We start from the raw sequence: 27,415 nt of genomic DNA on the forward strand, positions 1-27,415 counted from the left end.
TGGAGAAAAAAACCTCTTCTCTCCTGCTCACAGAGCTCCAAACTTTTGCTTTCCTTCCCTTCCTGCTAGGCAGGGCACATCTCCACCCGCTGTCACCCCCTGCACCACGGACTTCACCAGGGGATCTCCTTTACAGCTTCGCTGATGCTCATTTTTCTGCTGCTCCCCCCTTCCCAGCTCGTCCCCAGCCCTGAGAAGAGCGGGCAGCTCCACCACCTCCCCACTCTGCTCCCTCGCTACAAAGGGAATTTTTGCTTTTTTGTGTTCCCACATCTCCCCCACTGACCTTTCCTGCCCATCTCTTAGTTAAGACAGCACTCACGTTCTGAAGCACAAAATCTGCCTAATGAACATGAGTAGAGTCAAGAGGCAAAATTAGTAACTTTATTCTGGAAATAACACTGTCAGAGAAAACTCCCAGAGCACTCAGGCCCTCAGGCTACATTTCCTAGCAATATTTCCTACAGTAGCTGCCAGAAAGGCTGCTCTGCACTTTACAGACAGCCTGCTCTGCTGTACAGAAAGACCCCCACAGTAAAATGGCTTTTAAACCTCAGGATCCCACAGCAGGAAAGGGCTGGTAACAAACAGCAGATGACAGCTAGGTGAGCATCCTGGGTCTTAGCACAAGGAGCTGCACTTGGTTTTTCTGGGCCCATTTTGTCTCCTCCAAGCCAGAGAACAGTACCATGTGGGTCTTGGGACAGCACACGCCTCACAGGAGCTGAGGAATCACTGGCACACCCACCTGCACAGCTCTCACACATGTCAGGACCTCTGCACGGGCTGCTCCCAGGTGAGGAAGCTCCATCCAGACAGCCTCAGGGCCTGGCCACAGATGTACAGCTTCCCAGAGGAGATGCCATCCCATTCCACAGGCAGCATTATTTTCAAGTTAAAGTTCTCTACTTGAAGCAAGTCTGGTCTCAGTTTTCTTTTCACCACAGCACATAAGCTCGTTCTTTACTCACAACTGATTGTATTTTCCTGCTTTAAAATTTTGCTTAAAAAAAAAAAAAAAAAAGAAAAAAAGAAAAAAACACTTCTGATGAGGTAGCTAGCTTTTTTTTTTGTCTATAGCATGAAAGTCTCTAGGTTTAGTTGTGTCAGCACATGGCTGTAGAGAGATAGGAGCCTGTTCAGTTCAAACCTATCTCTTTTACACTTACCTAGCAATTAGCAGATCTGAAACTGTTAAAACCCCAGGCTGGCTCACCAACACTGCTAGACACCACGCCACCAACAAGCCTCTTCCAGATTTCTGCAGCCGCTGCTCTTCCCTCTCCCTCTGCACAGCAGGTTGCTTTTCAAAAAGCAATTCTTTGTATGCAAAATACCGCTGCCAGCTTATTCACGAGCAGCACCAAAGGGTGTCACCTGCATCTTATCTTCTGCAGCTTCCCTGTGCATTTGAAGGTTATTTATTCCTATGGCAAGTACCTGCAGTCCCTAGCCAAGGTTCTGAATGAATGCACGCTCTCGAGCAGCCTGGCCCTGATACACAGAAACTGAACAAAAAGGCAGAGGATGAAAGGAGAAAAACAGAGGTGCGAGGTCAACAGCAAAGCCTCGGACAAAGCCCAGCTCTCTTGGGTCAGGCACAAGGGCCTTTATCAGCACCACACTCCTTGGCCTTGTGAATCAAAGGACTCTCTGGACTGTGTGCCTTACTTGGGGAACTGACTTGTTTCTGTGCTCCATCCTGCTGCTATTCGCACCTCGCTGACCTCTTCCTATCCTTCATCTCAAAACGAGCTCAATTCTCATGGTACTAAAGCCCTCTTCCCTCTACCCAATTTCCTTCTACAAGGTGAGTTACCTCTTGTCTCTTACAGCTAGATCTTTCAGAAGGTACTGCTAGAATCTTCCAGGAGGCCTTGCATTTCTCCATTTCCCTCCCAGCAATTTTATTTTAACACTGCAGCTTAATTCCATATTGAACATCGGAATAGTTTATGACAGAGTTAATAAAACAAATATTCACTATGAAATCTGTAAGCAATATTTGAAAGCTTATGAAAGGTTTCAGACACCTTAGCAGTGCCTGCGTGTCTGAGAACCAGTGTTCAGGAACAGTCCTACCTGGACCAGTCCCTGAAACTCTCAGCCCTGTACCAACAAACCTTCCCCAGGTTTGGGAAGGAGCACATGTGCTGCTGCCGTACCTCATCCTATTTTCCAGTCGATCTACCTGCCTCCTGGAGTACCTGAGAGCCTTTTGGAGCAGGCTGTGGATGGCGATGTGTTATTTCCTGCGACACCACTGGGATCTCTTCTCTGAAACCACATGCTAGGGGTCATCAGCAAACTTACCACTGCAGATGCAAGACAAATTCCTCCAGGGACAGGGGCCTTGCAGCCCCCTGGGCAAGCAGAAGTGTCAGACATCACCAGTCTGCTTCACCAGCCCTGCCATGTATTTTTTTTTTAAATCATGCATAAAGCTTGAGTCAGACCCCTTTCACATTCCAGCACGAGCACAAGGATTTTTCAAAGAGCTTTCTCCTGTTTTTTTCTAGACTCATGACTACAACACAACTCATTTCCCCAGTATGATGAAAAACCACCAGTTCGCGATAGGAAAAGCACCAAGGCAACAGTGAGACAAGGTCTCAAAGGTGTGCCAGCATCAGGGAGACCTCAGTGGCAATGACCACACCTGCACAGTGCACGATGAGGCTCCAGCGGCCAGACCTGCCACCCACAGGGATTCTACAGTCACAGATTTGAAAAAGGTTCCTACCTTTGCAGCTATTTTTCTGAAAAACAAAAGTTGAGAGAAAGTAAACTAGAACTAATCACAATTTGTAACAGATTTGAAATGAGAGAATTTAATCCTTGCAGATTCATAATCTTATGAAGCTCATCTTTCAGGGAACAATTCTAAAAGCTATACAGGATCTATACCTTCATTTCCTGTTTTACAGATTCGGCTGGCCGGCTGCTTCAATGCAGATCTGCTGTATAATAGACATTGAAACACTAAGGGGAAAAAAAGTGATGAGTAATTTTACTGAGCTACATTTTACAATCTCATTTTGTTAGCATCAAGCAAACAGATACCCATGCTCACAACCTATACAGCTAACAGCAACTTAGTGTAAAATATAATTTTGCATGACCTAATTACAAAGCTGTTTGCACAGATTAACTCAAATATATGATCTTCACAACTACAATGCTTGTCTTACTTTGTAAGCTTTTAACACCATTATCTTTCATGCTACCATCTGACAACACTTTCTGCTGCTGTTATATTAACTAGAAGCACTGCTATTTATTTTTGGGGAGCATATCCAGTCACCTTTATTTGTCTTCATATCCTCAGGAAGAAAGCAAAGGTGGAAAGTCTCAGCTTAATAGTATTGCCCGACCTAATCCTAAATACTAGGAATAGCCACACGGATAAAGCCAACCTTACCTGCTTCAGAGAAAGTCTGTGTACATAAGAAAACCTGCAGGTTTTTAAAGCTTTTAAAAACATTTTTCTTGGCCTTTAGTTGCAAAACCCAGTTCAGCTGATGCCACCAAGCAGAGCCACAGAACACAGACAGGTGTTGGTGTAAGCACTTCAAATGCAGCAATCCCTGTTTAGGCAGGACCTCCACGTGGACTCTGCCTTGCACAAAGTCACGCTTGGACAGGAACTTTTAAGGCTTTTTCTTTAGTTCTGGTTACTTCTCAACAGTACTTTGCAGGGACTGGACAGCAATATTCACTACCGCGTAGACAGTGATAATAAGACTGCCCAAGTGTTTCCATCAAGCACACACGGCTGTCTTTCAAAGTGACAACACGCTTCTCCTTGCGCAGTAATTACCAAGACAAGCCCTTGCTGCTGGGCAAAGCTGAGTATATCACGCCAGCTACTGCCTCTGGGAACAAACCAGAACCTTTCACAGATCATCGCTGCTGTTCCCAGGACTGGACCGTGACTCTGCTCGCTGCTTCCCCACCACACACCTGCCTAAACCGCTCTAGGATGTGTGCACCCCCCACAGAAACACACACATGCATTGTGCATGCCCCACATATCCGCAGTACAGGCAGGTTTACCTAACGGACAACGGGCCTAACACTGCAATTAAGATTGTTTTGAGAGAGGTTTATTCCAGCTGTCTTACACAAGATATACTTTGCACTTACTGCTTTCTTCCTCTGCTGTTCCCCTCTGAAAAAGAACACTTCTCATACTGTCGGCACAATCAATACGGCTGGTTATAGACTTACATAAACACAAGTGCCCAGGTTTCGAGGAATTGCACCCAGCAATATCATAAGCTTCTGTCTGCCCCCCAGGAGACAGCCCAACTTAATATTGGGATTCAGCACAGGGAATGAAGCTAGGGAAGCTTCTCTTCCACATTAGAGAGTCTTAAAGGCAACAGCAGCTACAAACAGCCCACTCAGCCGTCTTTGCCAGGAGGAGACGCAAACCCTGGCCCACAATTCGGGCTGAAACTGTGAGGAGCAGTCACCCTTTTGTCGGGTGCAGAGGCCAGCACCGAGCTGCCATACAAGCAGGTTTTAAAACACTTGTGGAGTCCCTAACAGCAGTGCTGTCCTGAGGGCAATCTGCAGATTGGAGCTTCTCTTACCCCACGTCCTCTTTGGGGAAGGAAGGGGAAAAAATCCCAGCTCCTGAGGCACCCACACACCCCACAGACACATATGGAGATGGCACGGGGAGCCCCAGCCACCATCACCACCCCTGGGGATCCCAGGGAAAGAACAGGGGACACTACACCCACAGCGTTGCACTGCGCAGTGCTACTGAACAGGGGGCAGGAGTATCTTTTAAAAGCCTTTTCTGTCTTCCCTATTAACTTCCTCCACATTCTCCCCTATCCTACAGCCTTCATTGAGGGTAAAATCTCCTTGGTAATTCCCAGGAAAGCCATTTTCTGGCATTTTCTGTTGTCACCTTTGCTTTCTAAACACACATCTGCATTCTTAACCCCTGCTCTGCTTGTCCCTGGACGGCCTGCGGAGCAGAGGGAAGCCACCTCCTCACAAAACCCAACCTGACACCGTCTCCTGCAGTACAATCAGCTGAGTTCATTTCTGTAACATCAGCTGATAAACAGGCACAGTCCTGGAAATTAAAGTCTCCTGTCTCAATCTACAAGAAGTTTCATTTATTTTGACTTGGAGCAACTGGAACAGCTATGTTTTATCTCCAGAAGCTCTTGAATACCCTAGCAAACATGTAGTAAAATAACTCATTTTATTTGCTAAAGTTGTTAAAGCCTAGCAGATTGATCCATTAAGGGTCTTCTGCAGACACTTCACATCATGCTCACGTGAACTGTTTCTTCTCTTAAGAAAAGGTTCCTATGGATGCCTTAAGCCACCTTGTGAATGAGCAACACCCATCCCTGAATTAATTGAATTACCTACTCCTTAAACTGAGACTGCAGTTGATAATACTACTCTGGGCTACGATATCCCAAGCATCCAAGTGATTTTTCACTTCTACACAGACCATAAGAGGTGCCAGAATGAACACACAGAAATTAGCCTACACAGAGAGCAAACAAGCCTGGTACGTAGAAACACCATGAAAAAAAATCCCAGAAAGACACGGGGCTGCGCCAAAACTTTTGCTGCCTGCAACCCCCTGTGGTAATAACGCAGCCTCCAATTTCACTGAACTTTGACAAAGCCATGCGCTGTTCGCCCTGAGCCCGCCAGCTAACCATAGCCTGTTACAACCCCGGTTCTGGCACTAAGAGCAACAGGGAACATGCTTCCATCTCATTAAATCCTACACATTCATGAGGAGCACAGGTTATTGGAAAACTTGCTGGTCTCTGTATCTCAGGAAAGATTAGCAATTTTCAAAGTTTCATTCTGTGATGGAGCTTGCTGTGGCATATATAACGAGTTTAACAAGCGCCTTCTATACCCAGCTTCTAGCTTTTTTCCCCGTAAACTTACATCTCTCCTCCCTGCACTGTGTCCAAGAGGCACAGCTGAGGTCCAGATCTCCTGCACTGGGCAACATTTAATCACTCTCTAGCCGTAAGATGCTACAGTGACTGCGAAAGAAGAAAACCAGAATCAACATATGAAACATTTATATTTTCAAATCCATCCCGGAATCCAAACAGCGTAACTATTTGATACAGGTTGAATCTTTACAATACTGTTCCCCTGGGAAGTAACTACCATCTCCAGGAACTCTTCAATAACAAAGATTTCATTTGAGAAATTTGACATTAACACATTTAATACTTGTTAGGGAGAAGCAACAAGTAGCTGCATTATCTGGCTTCTGTCACAACACTAGCTGTCTTTTTTTTTTGTATGAACCAAGAAATGGCCTAAGATCACCCTGAATGTGTGTCCTGCTTTAAAGCATTGTGAAGTGAATGCAAAAGTCCTTCAGACAATTATGGCACTTCCTTTCAATGCCTGCCTTCCTGAGGCTTGAAAAAGGACACTTCATTAAAGCATCTGGCTGAGAGTGGCTCTAGTTTAAGTTTAACAAAGGCATGAAGCTAAACCAGGGTTTTTAGACAAAGGGTATCTCTTTAAAAAGAGGTTCTCTGCAGGTGTTTGAAACACTTTTTAAACTGCCATCTGAGTTTTAATGAGCAGCTACAAGAGTGTTATTTGCCAAGTTACAAGTCCAAATGCAATTTATTTTTTTTAAGCAGACTGACCACTAACAAAAAAGCCTGTGCATAATCTACTGAAATGGCTAAAACATCTCATTTTTGGAAGTTGGTGACCTAAACTGGCTATTCACCAACACCACCACCATAAGACAAAATGCCTTTTTGGAGTACAACATATTTGTTCGTGTATGTTCTCTAAGACATGCAGCAAGGAGAGCACATCCATGTGCCAAAGGCCAGCAGCAAATAAAGCCTGTAAGGTCTGACACAGAAACTGGTGAAGCACTACTGACATCTAGTGCTACACAGCTGTTTGTTACCATTAATCCGGTGCTCTGCAAAAGCAGCTAGTCCAGTTTCAGCCTCAAAATTAAGTCAAAACTAGATGTGAGATAATGACAGAAGGAAATATAAAGATATTTTTTTTAAGAACCAAAGGCCAGTACTTCTTTTTTTCCCTCCTCCCTCTCCTTTACCTCCATCTTAGCACAGACCAGAGGCCACATCTCATATTCACACGCTGTGAAGGCAGGATAGTGCCCACTAATATTGGGAAAGGTTTGCTTCTGTGATACCTTGACTCACATGACAGTGTTTGAGCATGACAGGTCAGGTGGACAGCAGCTGCTCCCAGCCTTTCACCTTAATTTTACCTGAGCTTGACCATCTTCAGTCTCATGTTAGAAGCAATAGCCAGGGAGAAAAGGGTCTGGAAGTGCAGTCAAAGCCTCACAAGGGATCATCACTAGGAACTGAGCCCTTGATCTGCTCAAGTCAATGGCATCGCTCCCACTGTGGCAGCTGGGTAGAGTTGCACTCCAAGACGTCAAACTAGATTTGCATTTGGATAAATGCTAGCTTTGCTGACAGGATATGATGTGATAAGCTCCAGGCTCAACCTTTTTGACATCTTCATTTTTATAACAAGAAAAAAAAAAAAAGGAAAAAAAATCACTACCACCAACTGCCTCCCCCCTCAGAAAAGAAAAACTCTTGCACATGTAAAAGCCCTTCATGTAATACTTTTTTTTTTTTTTCCCAGAATCTTCCATCTCCAGCATCCTTGCTAGCCCTGCTCCTGCTTGCTGTGCAGTGGGGTAACAATCAGTGGCTTAAAAACACCGAGCTATAGCTGTCCTTACGCCACCATCAAGGCTGCATTTCCAGAACAACTCAAAGCCTTGAAAACTTGTTTGCCTTAGAAGGAACTTGGGTCTGACTCGGTTCCCCCACCCAAACAAGTTCTCTTCCATCAAGCTACTGAATAAGCAATCATTTTTGCAGGTGTATCATTTGGCCCACAGTGACTCATAGGAGACATTGCTATTCCTCCTACAGGTTTTACATTGCTGCACATCACATATGTGAGACCAGACTGCTGTCTGGGAGCTTCTTTTCCATTTTTTACATTAGAACTGTCACATATGCCACAACTAGACACGTGTCAGAGTGGCACTTGCTCAAATGGAGCAGACTGAAAATACAAGAAGCCACCTTTTCCCAAAGATAGCACATGCAGGCAACCCACAGGGGGAGCAGGAGGGGGTATAAAGATGGTAGGTACACAGTCTCACTGCCTAAAGGACAGCAAAGCCACAGCTTCTCTTCAGCAGCCGCCAGCGCTTACCTGCCATGCTGGCCTCTGTGTGGCTTCATCTGGTCCCAGGACTGCTTCACACATCCTCAACTTCTGCAGACCTAGGGGTGCAAGACAACCCAAAGATTATGTATTTAGAAGCGTATGTTGCCTTCCCCCTCATTAGCTGAGGAGGAAATGAAGTTTTCCGTCATGTAGGCTGCACACACAGCATACAATAAACTATCTCGCATACAAAATGGCGGCTGCTGCGCCCACAGACCTCTCCAGTACCTCAGTGGACATCCCCACACCCGAGGCCAAACACCCTGGGTGGTATCCCAGATGACCCACAGTCCTCCCTTTTGTCTCCCCACCCTCAATTATTTTTCCACACAAGAACATGCTTCAGAGGCAGCGAGTGCTTTCAAAGCAGTAAAATCGGGTTTACCCACCTGGACAGCGACAGGCACCAAAGGCTCCCTCACGGCCAGGGGCTCTCCTCAGGGTAGCCCAGGCCCATCTCACCGCCCCCCAGGGAGCAGGGCGGCTACACCATGAGGTTAAAGATAAAATAACATAAAATCTGCGCTTGTTTTGGGGGGTAAATAGAGCATTAACACGCAATGAGGCGGTAATGGCTGCCAGTCCCGGTGATGGCCGCCATCAACAGTGCCTTGCTCTCCTCAGGGCGCAAAACTGCCTCCAAACAGGTGTTTTCCCTCAAAAAAAACAGCAGCATATTTTACCGAAAAGCTTTTTAGTGAAAACAACTGGTAGTTCACCAGAAGAAATAGCGCGTTTCTTACCACGAGGTTTTCTGTCGGTATTTCTGACCTGGCTCCCCTCAGGAACACCAGTGCAGAGCAGGAGGCGGCAACTCCCGCCCAGCCGCCCTCAGCTGAGGAAGCCACACGAACCCCAGCTCAGCCTCCGACCTGGTGAGGGCTTAAACTGTGTGTTTTGTTGTCATTTTTCATTTTCTCCTCCTTTCTTTTCTCCCGTTTGAGGTTGTATGGCTTCTCAGCAGGCCCTCTTCAGAGATTTGTCAACGCTTCAACAATTAAGTCCTTCCAATTTAGAGACATCACACGGAAGAGTGCTGCGTTTTGTTGGCTTTGTCTTTAAACAAAGATCTCAGGGGGCTGGGTCTCAATTTACCCATCCTGTCACATAATCGGCCTCTTAAAGACAGCAATAACACTTCAAAGACCTGAAAAGCCTTTACCAAACAGAAAATACATATATCCAGAAAAAACTCCTGCAGCCTATAATTTGTAGTCTTACCTAATTTACTGTTTCTCTATTCCAGAAAGAGCCGGTATTTAGCACAGAAGACTGAGCTGGCCTTCAGCGCTGATGAAAACCTCTTGAACATGACTAGGAGAGGCAGGGGTGAGTACAGCTCGCAAAGACTCACTTCACTAACAACATCTGAGGCTTATAAAAAGCAGGGGTAAATCAAGCAGTTCCCTTTCACATCGCTCACCAATACATCTACCTTCACACGCCCAACACCGCCTCTTTAAAGCTCAAGTTTTGCTTCAAGGAAAAGTGGTAAAGCTGTGCTGAGACACAGCTCCCTCCACAGGGCTTCTGTTGCTGGAGCCTCTGGGGGAGCCCTGCTGCAAGCAGCGCTCCCCTCAACCTCTCATCAGGAAGGAGAAGCTTTCCCAAGCAATTTCCAGCTTTACTGATCCCTTACTCACTTCATGTATTTCATGCCCAAAGCAGACACCTGCTCCTTCAGACTCCCTCGAACAGGAAACAGCAGGGAGCAAAGCAGCGACCTCTATTTCTCATGGGAGGACCCATGTCAGCATCTCACCTCTTCACCACCCCAATCCCCACAAACTTCTGAGTGGATTTTAAGGAGAAATACCAGTGCATAAGCTGACTGTTTTTAAAAAAAAAAAAAAAAAAAAAGTTAAGAATCAATCACCATGATATTTCTATGTCCATCACAAAAGCAAACAGAAAATTGTATTTCTCACAAGATGAGAAATAATAATATGAAATAGAAGAGACAATATTCTGTTATTTAAAAATAATAATAATAATAATAAAAATAAACAAACAAAACACACACACACACCAGGAAGACCTTTTAAGTCAATTTGAGCACAAAGGGGAAAGTGGGGAGCTGTGGCAAGACCTCACCTCTACAAGACAGCACACAGGCGTACCAGGGTGCTTTGCTAATTCAGCATTTTGTGCATGACAGAGCCATTTTCCTGATTAACTTTCAAACTCTGCTACATTTCCCCTACACCAGTCAGAGGCTGCAGTCAGATAGGATGGCTGACTAGCAACAGAACAAACTCGGGTCCTCCATAAATGAATGTAATAGCTCCCCCAGTCGAAGACATATTTTCTGTCGATGTCCAACAATATCTTACCAGTGGGCCAAATAAAAAGACCACAACATACCATTAAAGAGCCAAACTGCAATACCTGCCTGGCTGCTCTCATGGGTTTTAAAAGGAAGGGAGGGTGCTGCTGGTTGGGCCATTTGCACCTGAGCCTATACAGCTACAGTTATTATTTCTGCCAAAATCAACTGAGTTGCCCTAATGCAATTCACTCAGCCCCAAAGGAGCTGTCTTCCCATCCCAGCTGGGGTAGCAGCAGGTAGTGTGTTCTCAGTGAAGGCAGCTACCACCTAACAGGTTACTTAAACTCTTCCAAAATAATCCCAGACATCAGTGCATTAGTGCAGGAGTGGGAACAGGCTGTCCCATCATCCTGTCAGAGAGAGCTGTATGTGCCCTGGCACCAATGCTGGAGAGTGCTTTGGAAAGTTTTTGTTCTCAGCTGTTTAATTAAAAACACATTTTGTGGCTTCTATTTCAAGAACCACCAAGAAGGAGTGGTAGGAGGGAAAATGAGAGAATCAGAGAAGGAGAGAAAATCAGAATGACTTTCAACAGTCTCACTTTTTCCACAAATAACTCTGTTATTTTGCAGCATTATTAATGCTCCTAAAGGCTGAGAAGCAGCTGGAAGGCCTGAAATAGCATTATTATTTTTCTTTTATATACTTTTGGATTTCCTTAAAATACAAGCTGCCTTCCTTCCACGGTCTGGCATCTCACGAGCCTCGTGCCTGTATGCGCAGACATGAGCTGGGGACAACCAGCCAGGGAAACCTTCCAGGCATGTGCTTGGCAGGGGGAGCCAGCAAAGTCCCTTTACTCTACAAAATAGGGAAGACATTTGGGAAGAGTGGGGAGACTTCATATGGCAGGAATATTTGGCAGCACGGATCCAAGGAGAGGGCACTGCTGTAACGTGCAGCCCCAGTAGCTGTTGAGGACTCTCAAGTACCCCTTCACCAAGGGTGGGGATAGCCAGGTCCCACCCGGTCTCTCTTAGCAACAGTTTCAGATGAGATGGACTGCCCAATCAAATCCTTACTTACTATTAAAAAAAAAAAAGTCTTTATCAAGTGAGAGAGAATTGATTCCTCGGTTGCACCTTACAGATAGATACCACCCTTGATTTGGAGGGCTCTGCCCTTACGATGATGTCCCAGTGAAGCCTTGCTGGGTACAAGGGGCTGCACCTCTCACACCACAGGCATTCACCTGCAGGAAATGTTGTATCCAGAGCCCAGCTGAGGAGATATTAAAAAAAAACTTGAGCAGCTTCCTATTAAGTTCTGTGTACCTGCAGGGGAGCTGGCTCCAAGTTCAGACTCTGCCCACCAAAGGAGGCAGGGATGGGCTTCTCTGGCCATCTCCCCCTCTGTCTGTAGGTGCCAGAGAGAGGAAGAGGTCTCTCCTTGCTGCTGGTAGGGGCAAAGAGCTCCCTGCAAGCCCATCCACCAAGAGGGAAAAAAATAAATAATTGATCCTGTTATTATTTCAATTCCTCCTGACTATTACCTTGGTAAATAAGTAGGGAGATTTTGAAAACGGTGTTTTCCTTTTTTTTTTCCATAAGTCAGCAGGTTAAGAGGATGCTCTCAGGCACACTGCTAAGGTTTCTGCTGGAAGTCCCGCTGCATGGCTGTGCTGCTGTGTCTGCTGCTGGCAAAGATCGCTGCTGCCATCCTCAGGGGCAAGAGGAAACACTGCAGGCAGCAGCCAGTGCCCTCTTGCTCAAAACCCTCTTTTTCAAGCCTGGCATTGCTGCTGGCTATCAGCTCATCACTAACCTCCTTCCGAAGGCCAATTTAATGAGGAAATTGTGATTAACGAGCTTCATCTGAGGGGTGGAGGCTCAATCAGAGGCCAAAGCTGGGATTTCTCCTTCATCCCAGCTGCCAAATACATCCAGATGCTGCAGCGTCCCCCTCCCTCACCACCACCCACTCACTGCCTGTCACCTCATGAGGCTGCACGGAGAGGATTTGGGCGTTTGTCCGATCCTTATCTCACTCAAAGGCCGTGGCCTTTCCTCTTGAGCAGCTCACAGAGCAGCTCTGGCCCTCCACAAGATGCTCTCAGGATGTACAAAGTGTTATCCTTAGTTAACCAAATCCCCACGTTAACCCAGGAGCAATGCCGGCCTGACAAGGTTGTCACCGCCTGCCCAGGCAAGGGGAGCATCGTTTTTTTGGGATGGCTCACTGGGCAGCTCGAGGCATTGCACAGCTGAAACGCAGAGCCCAGCTTATGCTGTCTGCATCTGAGTGCAAAACAAAATAGCAAAAAGCAATCACCACCAATGGACAGTCCTGCAAGAAGGAACAGGAGCGAGAAAAAATGATTTTGTTGGAAATAAAATCACCTTCCCTTCACAGCCAGCCATGCAGTGGCCTTTGCTACGGGAGCTGTGCAAGAGCAGGAGTTTAAGCAGCTGTCAGGACGTGCGTGGTATAAAGGCAGCTTTTGGTGTCAGCAGCACGGCGATTTGCTCTCGTAGTGCTGGAGCCTTTGTGCTGCTGAGGGAGGCTGAAGAGGGAGAGGTGGGGCCCCCAGGTTTCATAACCTCACATTAAGGAGTAGCCAGGGACTGGGGGAACCCACAGACATTCGTCACAGGGGTCTGACCTGCAGATGGACCATGTAGGCTAAACACCATCCCTTTGGAGAGGAGAACTACTTATGTCACACACAGAAATTGCATCAGCAAGAGACAAGGCTCTAGGAGGCTGCCGCAGACCAACGTATCAGCCTCCAGACTCAGCACATTTGGCAGCACAGGGGTGCAGCGTGGAAACAGCACTGAATTATATGAGAGGACCAAAGGATCTTTTCCAAACGTATTCCTAGAGGAAAGCTCCCACTGATGTCCTTGAGAAAAGACACCCCAAATATTCTGCATCTAGCAACACCAACCACAGTGCGACAGCCTGAATTTTCTGTGCCAGGTGATAGAGCCACTAAAAGGCAAAAACTGAGCCTTGGTTTCCACTGTGTGGAGAGTCAGGTGGAATATAGGGCCGTGCCCCAACGCAGAGAGCCATGTTGGGATTGAAGGACGATACAGGTGACATCACAGGAGCTCTTCTGCAATCCCCTGGCTCTGTTTTTGGGTGAATAAATCAAGGATTTCTTACTAGCCCATCACGCTAGTGTGCTTCACAAGCAACAAAGTTAAAATTCTTTTATTTCAATGCACTCTAAGGGGAAATTCCCAGTTTCCTGCAACTGCTTTTCAGTCGCCTGATTCTCTCCCACTTTTATTCTCCCTTTGTCCTCTCTTGAACCCAGCTGATTTCTGTGCCCGGGGAGCTCCTTTCATTTAAACCAAAGCTAACATAATTGAGGCCTGAAAGTGGCACCCTCCTTTCCTGCTGGCTAAAACATTCAGCGTTACAGGGACCTCTGCTTCACTTCTCCGGCTTCCCACGCCAGCTGTCCTGCCAGCCACTCCAACGCATGGCGCAGCTGCTTGGGAGACCAGGTGAGATGGAAGCTCTGAAAGTGAAAAGGGGTCGAGAAAGAAGCATAAATCAAAGGCATGCTCAAGATTTCTGCCTTTGCTGTTCTCCTGGAGGTACACCAGCCTCCATGGACCAAGCGATTCATCGTTTTACTTCTCCAGACAGACTTTGCAAAGCAAATGCAGGTTATCAGTGTCAAAACAGCTCCTAGCCTTGCCCCAAGCGATGCTGAAGCTCAGGGGTTGGATATTAAGCCTGGCTGGTTGTCGGCCCCTCCGAGGCACCACCACGGAGGGGAGGAGATCTGGAGTCTGCTTGCTCCACGTCCAGTTAGATGACTTTTAATTAGCTTTAAGGATCGCTGTAATTTAATGAAAAGGATGTGTACAGGCCATGATTAGGGTTTAATTTGTTTAGCAACACAAAAGCAAAGAGAAGCACTTGTGCAAACTGCCCGGCTCTCGGTCTGGCCGTAATGCGGTCCATTTTTCTAATTTGCAATGATAATTTCAAACTCATAAAAATACATCTGCTGACCCAGACAGATCGTTACTGGTGCTTTGATGCCTGGATTGCTTTTTCCATTTTATCGCCCTCGTTTTCCTCATGCAGACCACAAAAACAGTTGAGCTGACAAAAGCAATTGATATGTCTTCCTTCCTTCATTGTAGAAGCGTGGCTTTAATATGCAGGTTTAGTCAATATCAGATTTGAAGGAGAAGAAAGTAGGGAGGCTGAGGCCCCACTGCCCATTCACAGGAACATTATTTTCCTTTATGAAATTCGCACAACGCCGTATTAATAATTATTACTTAAGCTCGTGCCAATAACTGCAGCTTTATGGGCTGCTCTGGGGTTTTGCCACGTGTAAAGGACAGCAGCAGACTGCTGAAGGAGGTCTCTGGCAGCCAGTCCAGCTGCCTACGATCTGGAGCACCCCACCATGCCTTAAACATGCTGCTTGTTTTCCCCCAGGTGGATTAGAGCAGCGATATGACAAAGTAACGTGGGCAGCATGAACACCTGGATCTGCATCCAGAAAAAAAGAGGAAAGGAGAGAGGTCACGGGTGACCGGATCACGATCCCAAAGTATGCATCGTCCCCAGCTGAGGACACAGTGACTTTAAGTGGGGTAAGACCTAATGAAAGAGGTGTGATTCTGCACAAGGGCCCGTCCAGCTCTGCTTAACACCAGTATTTCAAAAACTACACAGAATATTCAAGCTACAGGACGCCTGTTGCTTTGAGGTACTGACACCGTAGCTTAACACTCACACTGTTCTTCTTGGATCTCTATTTGTTTAACATAAATTCCCAACAGGCTTTGATTGCCACTGAATGTGGTATTTTCCTGCAATTACCTCTCCTACCCACCAATTTACATGAACACATATCGGAGAAGCAGAATGCCACAGGAATGGCTTTTTGTCAGTGAAGGAGATGCCGAAACATCCTAGAGGAGACTGCTCCAGTTGCAGTGTCCCAGTATTGGAGAAGGAAAGGTTTGTGTTGACTGAAGTCCAAGAAGTCACCATTTTTCAATGTAGCAGATCCTGGTTTGTTTCTGGCTTTTCTTTTAAAAAGTAATTTCGTAAAATTGTTACTTTGGCACAGTATCTATTTGATAGCTTCCCATCTGCTTGCCCAATTTATATCTACTGGATTTGCTAACAAAAATCCAGTTTTTATTGCTAGCCACATTGCAAAGCTTATATAGTTATGGGAAAATAGGTCGCACTCAATTCCTCCTTATGTCCTTATGCTTCATCAATCCAAGCGTGAGCTGATGCAACGCCAGTGTCTTTGCTGCCAGCAGTGGGGAGGTACAGAGCAGCCCGCTGCAGGTTGCCCTTCAGATCTGCTGCACAATTTGTAGGTATTATTTATTCTGGTGAGGGTCAAACTAAACAGAAATGACCAAAGGAAAATATTGTTTTGACAACAGGTATTTCACAGTTCCTATTCCAGGTTACATTTGTCCTCAAATCTTGTGCAAAGATAGAAGAGTGTCAGCAGGAGATGAAGAGCAATGTGATGTTTAAGTTAAGCCTCTTTACTACTGTCTAGCGGTCCTGTTCCCCTTCCCCAGCCTCAGTCTTTCACCTTTTCCATTGCATCCAGAAAAGGCATTTGTCCCTCCCAGAATGAGGCAAATCAAGGCAATCAAGACAGCAGAAAAGCAGTAATTATGCGTGGGCTTGGTTTCCAACCAGCTCAGCTCCCTGAACCAGCTCGCTGCAGAAAGCCTGGGCTGAATTGGAGAGGGAGCAGGAACGGATTGCCCAGAGCAAGGTGAGAGGGGGACGAACACTTGGCATCCGTTAGCCATCACCCATGCTTCGTGCCACAGAGGACAAAAATAAAACTAAGAGGTGTGATGGCAAAGACCTGCAGGTTGGTCTTTGTAATGAAAGACAGAGGATTCGTGCCTCACAGGTGGCCCATGCCCAAACAGCTCTAACTCCCTATCTACCCTAAGGGGAATTGCCTTGAGGGGTGGCTCTGCGCAGTTCCCAACTCCTCCCCGTGTTTAATTTTGTCTTGGTCAAGTTCTCAGTCACATCAACTCCCCGAGGCTTCAATGCATAAACACAATTCAGATTTCTATTATATAAAAATTAATAAACACTCGATCATTGCAAAACCATGCTTCTTGCCACTGTTCTCACCTCACTCTATCTTTATTCCTTCTCCAACTCTGGAGCATGGGAAGGAAGGCTGCACAGACCCCCAGGAAAATACTAGGGCTATGCAATACATTTATAAGTTTCTGCTATAAGAGTAAGACAACACATTTTGAAAATGTATTGACAATTAAAATGGAAGGCTGTTCTCCCAGCCATTAGGGACCTGATCATGGATGCAAAAGGGTTTGTAATCAATTACAAATGCAGCCCCTCTCATGGACCTGTACATTTTCCAGCATATTGTCTTACAGGATTATAAAAATTTAGATACTGATTTCTCTTTAGACCGCCTTAACACGTGAGGAACAATAACCTTTCAGAGACAACGAAGGGTTAAAACTTCAACAAAAATTAGTTATGTGCCTAAGGCTTGTATAGCTTTTTTTTTTTAATTGTCTTTTCCCCAAAACAATGGCCTCCTGCATAAACAATTTAATTATTTTACTCAAAGGTATGGTGTAAAATGAGACCGCTGTGTTCTATACTCCAACATAACTAGTGGGCATTGTCTGCGAATATCCCTTAGCTGGAAAATTGGCACCAACTGTTCCAATATAATTACAGCCATGATACCCATCAGCTGATTAATTTAATTTGTTTTTCACATCTGCAAAGCAATAACTACCTTACCATAGGCAGCAAATTCTTTCCTGTGAATTTTGTTATCAGACAGAATTCTAACAGCAATATTGTCCCCTCTCTTCTAGGTAATTTGGCAGGTTGCAGCCTACAGTGGTTTATTTTCACAGCCTCCACCCTGTGATATGCACAAAGAACGCGCCTGCTTTGAATTTCTGACTCATTTAAATTTCACACAAAGCTCAGATTAAGCCCTCTTTGAGGACAACCCACAGGTTCCTGCCTGACAACCCAGAGCACAGAGGTGAAGTGTAGCTTTTCTGTGTTCTCATCTCTGCATTCCTTTTGCTGCCTGCCTGCCTCCCCTCTTCTGGAAGAAAACGGAGAAAAACGAGCCAGCTTAAACCCCCAAAAGATGGGCTTTTCCACAGCTTTCAATCAAACATTAAAGGTAATCTTCAGGTTCGATTCATCTGGAGTGCAATAGCCACTTCCCACTTACTCATCAAGGCCTGAACTGCCCCAACTTTCTGAAAAAATCCTGCTTTTTTTGCTCCGTTAGGGGTATGGCTTTGTCCTTCCCAATCCTCTCTCTGTTCAGAGAATCACTTCCTAACAGGGACGAAGGTTTTAGGAAAGACTGGACTGTTAAAGACATCAAGTGTGATGCTGACCAACAATTCATGTGCAACGCAGCAAAGCATGGACTGCTGTCGAAAAACCAAATTCTTTTGTTTTAATTTTTAAAAACGACTCTTGTGTACCATGGCAGGTATTTGCAATGAACAATAGCAATGTGTGCCATGAAAAAACGGTGGTAAACTGCTAAATTCCGTGTACACACATAAAGAATATGGGAAAGAAGAGAAAGAGGGGAATCAGTCAGTGCAGGCAGATTCAAGAAAACATTTTTTCAAGAGTCTTCCGGTATTAAAAACAAACCAATTATACTTGCAAGTCACTTGCAGAAAATTTTAATAATTTGCCAAATATACAGCTATTAGAATTACCCTAAATATCAATTATAATTAAATTACAAAAGTTGGTAGATAGCATAGTACAATGCTCTATAAAATAAAGACATGTAATATTAACAATACCCCCTGCAGTCCGATAATGGCAAAAATAGCAAATGAAATTACAAACACATACAAATCAGAGGAGACCGAGTGACGGCATTAGACACTTGAATCAAAGAAACTGACACCAGACTAGATACATTCATCCCTCAAGCATAATAAATGTAGAACTTTAGATTTTAAAAACAATTAACAACACAGCATCAGGTGCAATTTCACATGCTTTCGTTTATCTTCCAGTACAGTTCCCAGAGTATTAAAGTGCCTTTGTGCACTCTAGTTTCATTTATAGTCAGGTGCAATACACATATTTGGAAGTTAGTTCATAGGTCACTTTTTTTCTAATAAAATAACTATTTGAACCAATGTACACAATTCAAACGGAGGTGTTTTAAAAGTACCTTTGTTCTTGGTGACTATTTTCTGTTGAATGTCATGTAACACAGAAATTAAACTCCAAATACACGGGGCCCATCTCCATCAAACAAGGCCACAGAAGCTGTTTCTGGAAGTAATGTTTTCTGTTGTATAATCCTTAGCTGTCTTCCTTTTCTCCCCTTTCAAACACTGCTAAAATAATCACATTTGTCCTTTTGATGATGACCTTCTCAGCAGCTTTCACTTACAGATTGCCACAAAAACAGTAAAGGCAGCATTTGGCCTGCAACTATGGAGAGGAACGTACTTTACAAACAGCATCCTGCAACAGCCTGTTGTCATTTGATGAATATACGTGGACAGCATCAGCCTACCTGCGAGATACTTGAAGACTTCACAGCCTTTGGATCGTATCAGGAAGATTATCTACGCTGCAGAACTGACCAGCTGTCCCGTGCTTCTTACGAACTTTCACCACTTCCCACTACACCACCTTCTTAAACTCAAGCCTCAACATCAATTGCAGTAAGAAAAGGAAAACTTCACGCACGGTTTGGCTGTCACTCACCTTGCCCCCCAAAATGTTCTCTGGAAAGCACACACAAGCAAATGTCACAAAACCTACTATCTAATCCCCAAAGTATGTTCTGTACTAAAATTCCACTTCTACTTCTTCACGGTAGAAAGTGCAAAAGGGAAATGTATTTCCCACATTGAGGCATTTTGATGGCATTTCTTCAATACCTGCACTTTTAGAGCAGTTATGGGGCACGAGTGTTTTGTTGCTGTTGTTTTGTTTAGGAAATCAAGGTTTCATTTTAAATTATTCTACAATGATGCTACAGGAGGTCACCTGTGGTACCAGAGCAAGGACTGAAGAAGGCACTCTGGAGGAAAGCTTACTTGGGGAGGAAAAAAAAAAAAAAAAAAAAAGAGGATAATGAACAACAAATAACTTCAAACAGTCCTACTGCTGTCTTCCTACACCTGACAATGGTTCACATCATGAAGTGAAGAAACAATGAGAATGGTTTGTAAGCTTGAGCTGTGAACACCACTGGTGACATGCCAGTGCAGCTCACGCCTTCCCTGTGCTGCTGTTCCAGGCTCACGCTCAGTACTGCGCGATCCAGGCTCACACCAGCCCGAGCTCGCAGCAGGTGAGAGTGCTGCTGGAGCTCTAGATGTCTGGTAAGCTAAAATTACTTAAACAAAACCATGTGCACTTTGTTAATCAAACGAAAGGGAATTAGTGGTTTCTTAATCTACTGACTTTAAAAGTTTCTCCATGAAACTGTAGAGTTACAGAAAAGAACAGTCTGGCTATGCACTACAGCAGAAGAATAGAAAACAGTACAAGGTTCATGTGAATCACAATAAGTCTCAGTTTTAGTTCATAAAATGATTTGGTTAAAATACTTTACATGTCTCATACTGGTATAATAACTTTTCCAATGTACTTTATGCAACAAATTCCACCCATATCCAAAAATACCATATATGTAAATACTTATGTGTTTTTTGTTTTTTTACAAAACTGTATACAATTCAAACTCTCCTTAAGTAAGCCTGTACACAATTCTCACAATCACCTAGGTAGAAAGTCTTCAGAATAAGTATATTCTCAGAGAATATAGGAACGACAATGCTTCCATGCGTCTTCCCTTTTGACAATTGATTCTGCTAAATCAAACTCTTATTGCTTAAAATCAAAACAGACAGGTTTCATCAACGACAACAGCACTCGAATACCACGCCAGCCTGGGGAAGAGACCTGCTTGCAGCTTGATTGGGCAGAAACACCCACCAGCCTCGTTACCAGTTCTGTGAAAATGTCCACGTAGCTGTCGCCTGTCCTGTACGTTTTGCACAGAGAACAAGAGGCATCACTGGCAGGGAGGGAGACTGAAGGTAATACATACTTTTAGTGTCCAGCGTCTCCCTTTATATTTTCTAATTAATTCTGTGAAACGTCTCCAGCTGTAACTGAAAACAATCCGATCTGATCAGATACAAGACACTACAAACACCAAATCTAAAGTGTGCAAGAACAATGTGAACATAATGCCTTGGTGGGCTTAAATTCACATTCGGTACTATGCCAAAACACCTCTATGGCAAGCTTTATTTACACAACTTCCAATTAAAAATACTGTTGTCTCTCAAGCTACACTTTAAATTAACAGAAATACATCCATAATAACTACCGGTAAAAAAAAAATGATAAAATGATTTTTTTTATTCAAAAATAATCTGACAGTTTAACAATATTCCAGGTGCATTACAAACACTGCCATAGTCAACACAACAATCAATACTTAAAGAGCATTCAAACACTGAAGACACACCTTAAAGCAGAGACAGGAGAATGCGCTTACACTAAGAGCATACAGGTCATTTTCCAATAACTGACTCCTTTGAGGCAGATGTCTGAATTCTCTGGCACAAAAATGGATTAAAATCCAGAAGAGATGAATTACAGAGGACAAAATGGCCACTATCAGCCTAGACTACCCTAGTGTTGACTAGTTACGGGATAAAACAACAAGATCATAACACACAACCCAGCATTAAAGCAAACAAAACCACCAACTCTTCCTAGAATATGGCTAAATTAGTTCACAGAGAGTTGGGAATATATTAACTATATAGTGCAACGGAAATACCAGGTGGAAAAAAATACTTTATCTTCCTGATAATTTCCCCTCAGCCTTCACCATACTTTGCGTAAAAATTTCAACACAATGATACTGCCCCTCCTGCAAGCATCTTTTCCCACGCTTCAGAACAAAATCATGTTGCTAACTGATTGCTTCGGCTCCTCAGCATATTGGCCAGTATCAGCTCTAACACTGAAATAAGGTAGTTCCACACATGATACCCTGTTTCTTCCAATTAACCCAGGATCTAAAACGGAGCTAAAATTTCAGCTTTGTTTAGAACAGCGTATTTGTTCGAAAAGGGTTTGTCTCTGACATAGAAAACAGATGTCAAACCAAGAACTTGCACAGCTGCATACACAGATGAGTGCATAGTGCAGAACGTCACACAGAGAGAGCAGCAAGGCCACAACGTCACATTAAGTCCACACGTAAAAGCTCTATGTTGCCCATGACAGAATCCATTCTAAAAAGTTTCACTCGTGGGGCCTGCTTAAAGCATTAAAATCTTACTTTATGTATCACGCTCTGGCATGACTTGTGTATAGCTGACTACACACGCGTGTTAGGACAGCCATGGACACAGCACACAGAGGAGACACACCATCATCCCAATCTCAAGCATTCCATATGAAAGCCTTAATTTTTCCTGTGAAAAAGAAGTGGGACAACTTTCAAATCATACGGCTTGCTTGGGTGTTAATAAAAAAAAAAAAAAAAAAAAAAAAGCTGCTTTAGCCCAGGGTTAACAGAACCACAACTCCATTGAAATCCACGGAGGTTTGTCTGGTTGCTCCAGGGCTGGACTGGATCTTCACAGCACAGGGTCCTTCATCCGCATCGCTCATCGCTTCCAGCGGTGCTCCCCGGCGGTGGGAACCTGGAATGCTTCTTGCAAAAGTGGCAAACGGCTTGAGGAAATCTCAGTATGCTTACACAAAATGCTTTGTCTCCCCGTTCAGTTAGTTTGCTTTTAAAAGCAACGTTTTTTGGAGAAGGGCCATCAGAACAAAGGAGTGAAGCATTCCCCTTAGACACAACATCAGACACTCCATTAAAAGATTGACTTAATCTCCTAAACCAAATTAGTTCCTGGAATATCTCACACTCATTTGTTTTTTTCTTCACTCTTTCTCAGAAACAAAGTTTCTCTACCAGTTGTGCAGTTTAAACCTGTTACCACATTTTAGTCCAGCATTGTCTTAGCACCTCAACACAAATTACATCACAGCTTGCCTGCAATGAACATCAGCTACGGACAAGCGCCCACAGCAGGGTTAGGAGAACAGCGACATGGCCCCGATACATCGAGAAGCACTTTTTGATACGCTGGTTCCCAGGTTAGATGACTGAATCTAAACGGGATTTCCCTCAAAGCAGGGTTAACTCCAGTTATTGGAATACAGTAAACACAAGAGGGCAGTACAGAGGACGTCAGTCCTGTACTTCATAGTTTTCAGTCCGTTTTCTAAAAACCTGTTAATGGAGATATGGCTCAGTGTCAAGGCTAAGTGGGCAAATGTTATCTAAGCTGAAGTCGTTACGGGAACTAACACAACCCCTGCTTATTGTACAGCTGCACTCCTTGGATTTCAGCCAGCCAAACACGCCGCATCCTACCAATTTGCCTATCCTGCATAATCTCAAGTATCTTCACCCTTTCACATTCCCCAATTAACTACCAATTATTTTCCTGAGTGAGATTATAAAAAGTTAAACCCTTCTACCAAAAGTACAAAGACAAATAAAATAGAGTAGAACAATACAAACCCAGTTATACAGCATTACAAGTGCAGAAATTCATCACGTTGTTGCTCTTCGTTATTGTTGGCCCCCAGTAAAAACCATAACAAAGAATCTAGTTATCCAAAATATTTTGAAGTACTGTGATTAAATTTTTCAGACCATAAATGTATCCCTCATCCTTTGCGTTGCTAGGAAACACGTGAGCAAAATCTATCATTCGCACTTCTACGTTTACGCTTTCCTTGATCTCTGCTGGCATGTGACAGAAAACTTTTTCCAGTTGGGGTATAACGTTTCCGTTCAGATGCTCCTGGGTGATGCAAGTGCTGCTTTTCCACACGTTGTCTTGCTCCAAGTTCTCAACTTTTAGTGAGAGCTGACTGTGGTGCCTCTTAGAGTATGCCTTTTTGTGAAGTGCATAAAATTTGGACAAGCCTTTACTTACGGAGGCCTCAATTTTTCCATTCTCTGTAGAATTTATTAGGTGAATATTGTTATTGTACTCCAGTATGTCTCCACCTGATAGCAGTCCTTTGGGCACTCCCCTCTTCTCTGCCAAGGTGACATCGCTCAACCGCACGGTTGTTGCCTGACACGAACCTTCGTAAACAAACAGTAACGAGCTTGCATAAAAGTTGAGTTGCTTCTGGCCCTCAAACCACGCCAAAATTTTTTCAATCTTCTGAATGCTGGCAGCGATCGCGTCTTTTCTCAGGCAGTACCCATTGTGGAAAAACTTTGCAATGCCTGCAAGAAACAGATGTTTTGGAGGATTGTTTTCACCTCTGAAATGAAATCAAATGCTGTTCATTTATTTGGGGACGGGAATGATTCCTGATTTGAAGGCAGCATTCAGTTGCCTTTCCAGCACAGTTATTAAATGAATCAGAACTGAACTGAGGAACTCGGGCACTTTCAGTCACCTCCCCACACGGGTCCTGCTGTACACGGCAGCTGGGCTATACATATACAGAGCCTGTGTTGGGCTTGGATCATAAAAAAAAAAAAATAGCCACTCTATGTATCAAGCAGTAAATGAACACGGTTCCTGCATTTAAAGCAAGCGCCTCAACTGTTTTGGGCAAGGACCCACTAAATTCTCCAGGGATAAACAAGCTTCAGCAGCTCCCAGCTTCTTTATCACAAGTGACAGAGCTGACAAGCTGGTGCCAGCTCTGGAGAGGGGTGTGTGTGTGTCTGTCTGTCCTTCTGTCCCCAGGAGGGGGACAGACAGATGTCACTTAATGACTACTTTGAAATGTTTATCACCAAATAGACATACAGTGGTAACATTTTTATTTATTGTTAGTGTAGCGGAAGGTAAGAATTGATTTCAAGTGAGATGGTCAGTGAAAAGTGTGTTTATAGCAGCTTTTTAATATTACAGACAGCACTTACTCACAGAATACAACCAGAAATACACAGATTAAAAACATTAACACCTCTAAAATTTCTACCTCAATGGAGTATCAACCCTCAATTCTGCAAAGAGGTTGGATTCTACCACAATTACTCCCTTATTAATAGTAAAAGGGATGTGTGATGAGGAAATTCTTGTAACTGTTGTTACAGCCAACTGCACATTTAACTTAGGGTTGACAGGCAGTTCAGATGATACAGGGCACAGCTAAAGACCCATCTGGCAAGAGGAGAGAAAGGGATTTTTTAAATGGGAGCACAGAGACTACTCTACTTTTTCCATACAGTTTTAAAATAATACTAATATCAAATACCCAACAGCACTGAGCTCCCTTACCATCTTTTACTGTTTCCTTCGTCAAGCCCCTTCCGTAGTGCTGGTTTTGCGTCTCGTAGCTGTCCGAAGAGACGTGGTACACCTGCAAGAAACAAGAAGGTACGTCTGAGCTTATTTAGAGCAACCAAGACTTTCTGCATGAGACACCTTACAGACCGGTTACAAATCTCTGCTACCACTTATCCCTTCTGTAGCTGTACGTTACTGAGGAGGTCAGCACTGCCCTCTAGTGCTCTGATCTGCAAAACAGTGCCCCTGCAAATCTTGGGCTTAATCTACAGGTTGTATTTTCCTGCATCAGAAAGACATCACACTAGTTACAGAAAACACGTTACACAGAACGTACCTTGCAGATCAATGCTAGGATGTGAAACCATCACACTACTACTGATGTTGCTACAAATATTAATTCAGTAAGACTTAACATGCTCATGCATTCACTATTTTGCAGTTCTTAAAAACGTAAATATTTGGTACAACAGCAAAACAACAAGTGCTATGCTGTGACCAGGAGTGCCCAGTACACGAGACCCATCTGAAACTACGATTTTTGGCACAAATGAGGTTACATGAAATAAAGACAGCAGCCGAGTGGAAGCTCGATTCCAGCAGGTACTGGTACAACCAGCACAACGCCTGAAAGGGAGGCAAATCACACGGGTACAGTTTTGCCCATATCAGGAATTGCACAAGCTCAACAACTTAATTAAAAACTGTTTTACACAGAGACACATTTTCTCTCTAACTGAAATAATTTCCATTGTAGAAACGTGCCAGCCAGCCAGGCCCAAATATAATTTGTTTATGAGAGTGTAGACAATTCCTACTTGCAGAAATAATGGTGTTACCAAGCAGGCGGTTCTCTCTGGCAGAAACTTTCTGCTTGGCATTTGTTCAGACCACCCAACCCTGCGGCACCCATCCCGGCTGCTGCGCTCTGCCCTCACTTCACCCGCCGCACAGAGAGAGGATCCCACAGAGAGCAAGTGGGGCTGCACCGGCGAGGCAGTGAAAATAGGTGCATAAAATTGAGCGGTATATAAAAAATAGTAATAACAAAAAAAGCAGAATTCCCTGATTTTTGTTTTTGTTTGTTTGCTTGGTTTTTGTTTGTTTGTTGTTTTTTTGCAGCCTCCCACACCAAAACTTCTCTCCCTCATCCAAACCACGATGAGCACGGTCTGAAAACACAGGCCCAAACTCTTGCTTTGCAGAGCAGCTAGAAGGAAACGTCTCAAAAAATTCTCACTGTGACAAAAAGATTCAAGTAATTACACTCAGTGTCCCCAAGGAGCTCAAATCCTGGTGTGTGGAAACAGCGACTCCAGCCATCAGCCACGCATTGAAAGGGCAGTAAATAATTCTGATTGTACTAAAGAAACAACAGTAGTAAGCCTGAGTGTTTCAACTCACTTGGTGGCGGGGATTACTTCCCACTGTTACAACTCCAACTTCTACTGCTGTAACAGCTACAGAAAGTGAGGTCCTGCTGCCTATAAATTGCAGAAGAGCGCAGTGAAAGAGGTTATTTTAAAAGAACATCTGACTACTGTGACTTTGGTTTCACTAAAACAATAGTTTTTCTCTGCTTTTCTTTAAAGCACATTAGAGAGAGCATAAAACATACAAAGTCAAAGACAACTTATTTAATTACTTCAAGTACCAGAACTATTTTCAAAAGCTCTCAAAAACTTCCAAAATTTCAAAAAGAACACATGCGAAAGGTAATTAAATAAATCAAGAATAACAAAGTCTGTTCCTTGGGAAGAGGAGCAAGAGTCTGGAGACCGCGTCCATGTTTTTACAAGCTGCATCTTCGTTTCAGTGGCACCAAGCATGAGCGTTCGGTTGGTTTAGGGGCAGCTGCCTGCACACATCTGCACTGCAGCACGCTCACGAACACATAATCCTGTTTACCAGAACCTTATCTCTTACCCATAGGAGCTAACCGTTTCTGCGACAAGGGCAGTTGCTCAAAAATGCTGATTAGGATCTGCAAGCTCATTTTCTTTTCCAAAGAAACGCTGGAACAGCGCACAAGCCCCCTGTGCCTCTGAGTTTCCCACGAAGCCACCCTACCTCTTCTCATAACTTGCACGAACCCATTCCCCCATTTTAGAGGTTTAAAACTCTTATGTGCAAATTTTGCATCAGCTGGGCATATTTAACTATACAAAATGGTTGGTGACAAACTGCTGAGCCCCACACATCCCAGCACTACAACGTACAGAGTTAACTATCTTGTGAATAAGCATGCTCAGAATACCCTTGGTTACCAAAGGGCTTGGCTGCAGTTCCAAGTTATTTTTCTTTTCTTGAAGACAATAGTATTGAAGGACAACACATGCAGGTAATCGTGAAAGTATTCTCCACGTTAGCCAAGGAGCTGTCTCTTAATTCTCCTCAAAGCCTTCCCTCAATGGCAAGGACGTGGCTGCTTGAACCATTCCTGGACGACCTCAGCGAAACACAAACACGTTAAGCCCCATACTGAAAG

At 44.2% G+C, this 27,415-nt stretch overlaps 1 protein-coding gene and 1 long non-coding RNA gene across 3 annotated transcripts in view; both read right to left on the reverse strand.

Annotated features, from left to right (window-relative positions):
• Positions 1-5,657: 5,657 nt before the first annotated feature.
• Positions 5,658-12,415, reverse strand: LOC137859761 (uncharacterized). Its single transcript, XR_011098526.1, has 3 exons — positions 12,087-12,415; positions 8,251-8,321; positions 5,658-7,533 (listed from the first exon to the last, which is right to left on the reverse strand). It is a non-coding gene; the product is annotated as an uncharacterized lncRNA (long non-coding RNA).
• A 5,842-nt stretch (positions 12,416-18,257) lies between these two features.
• IPMK (inositol polyphosphate multikinase) overlaps positions 18,258-27,415 on the reverse strand; it is a 40,126-nt gene continuing 30,968 nt past the window's right edge. For both annotated transcript variants that reach the window (XM_068689223.1, XM_068689224.1), the window contains exons 5-6: positions 24,919-25,000; positions 18,258-23,909 (exon numbers count right to left, since the gene is read on the reverse strand). In XM_068689223.1, coding sequence (XP_068545324.1) covers positions 23,275-23,909; positions 24,919-25,000 — 717 coding nt within the window. In that variant the 3' untranslated portion in view covers positions 18,258-23,274. The remainder of the gene's footprint in view (positions 23,910-24,918; positions 25,001-27,415) is intronic.

This window comes from Anas acuta, chromosome 7, assembly GCF_963932015.1.
Source record: "Anas acuta chromosome 7, bAnaAcu1.1, whole genome shotgun sequence".
In the NCBI taxonomy this organism is placed as follows: domain Eukaryota; kingdom Metazoa; phylum Chordata; class Aves; order Anseriformes; family Anatidae; genus Anas; species Anas acuta.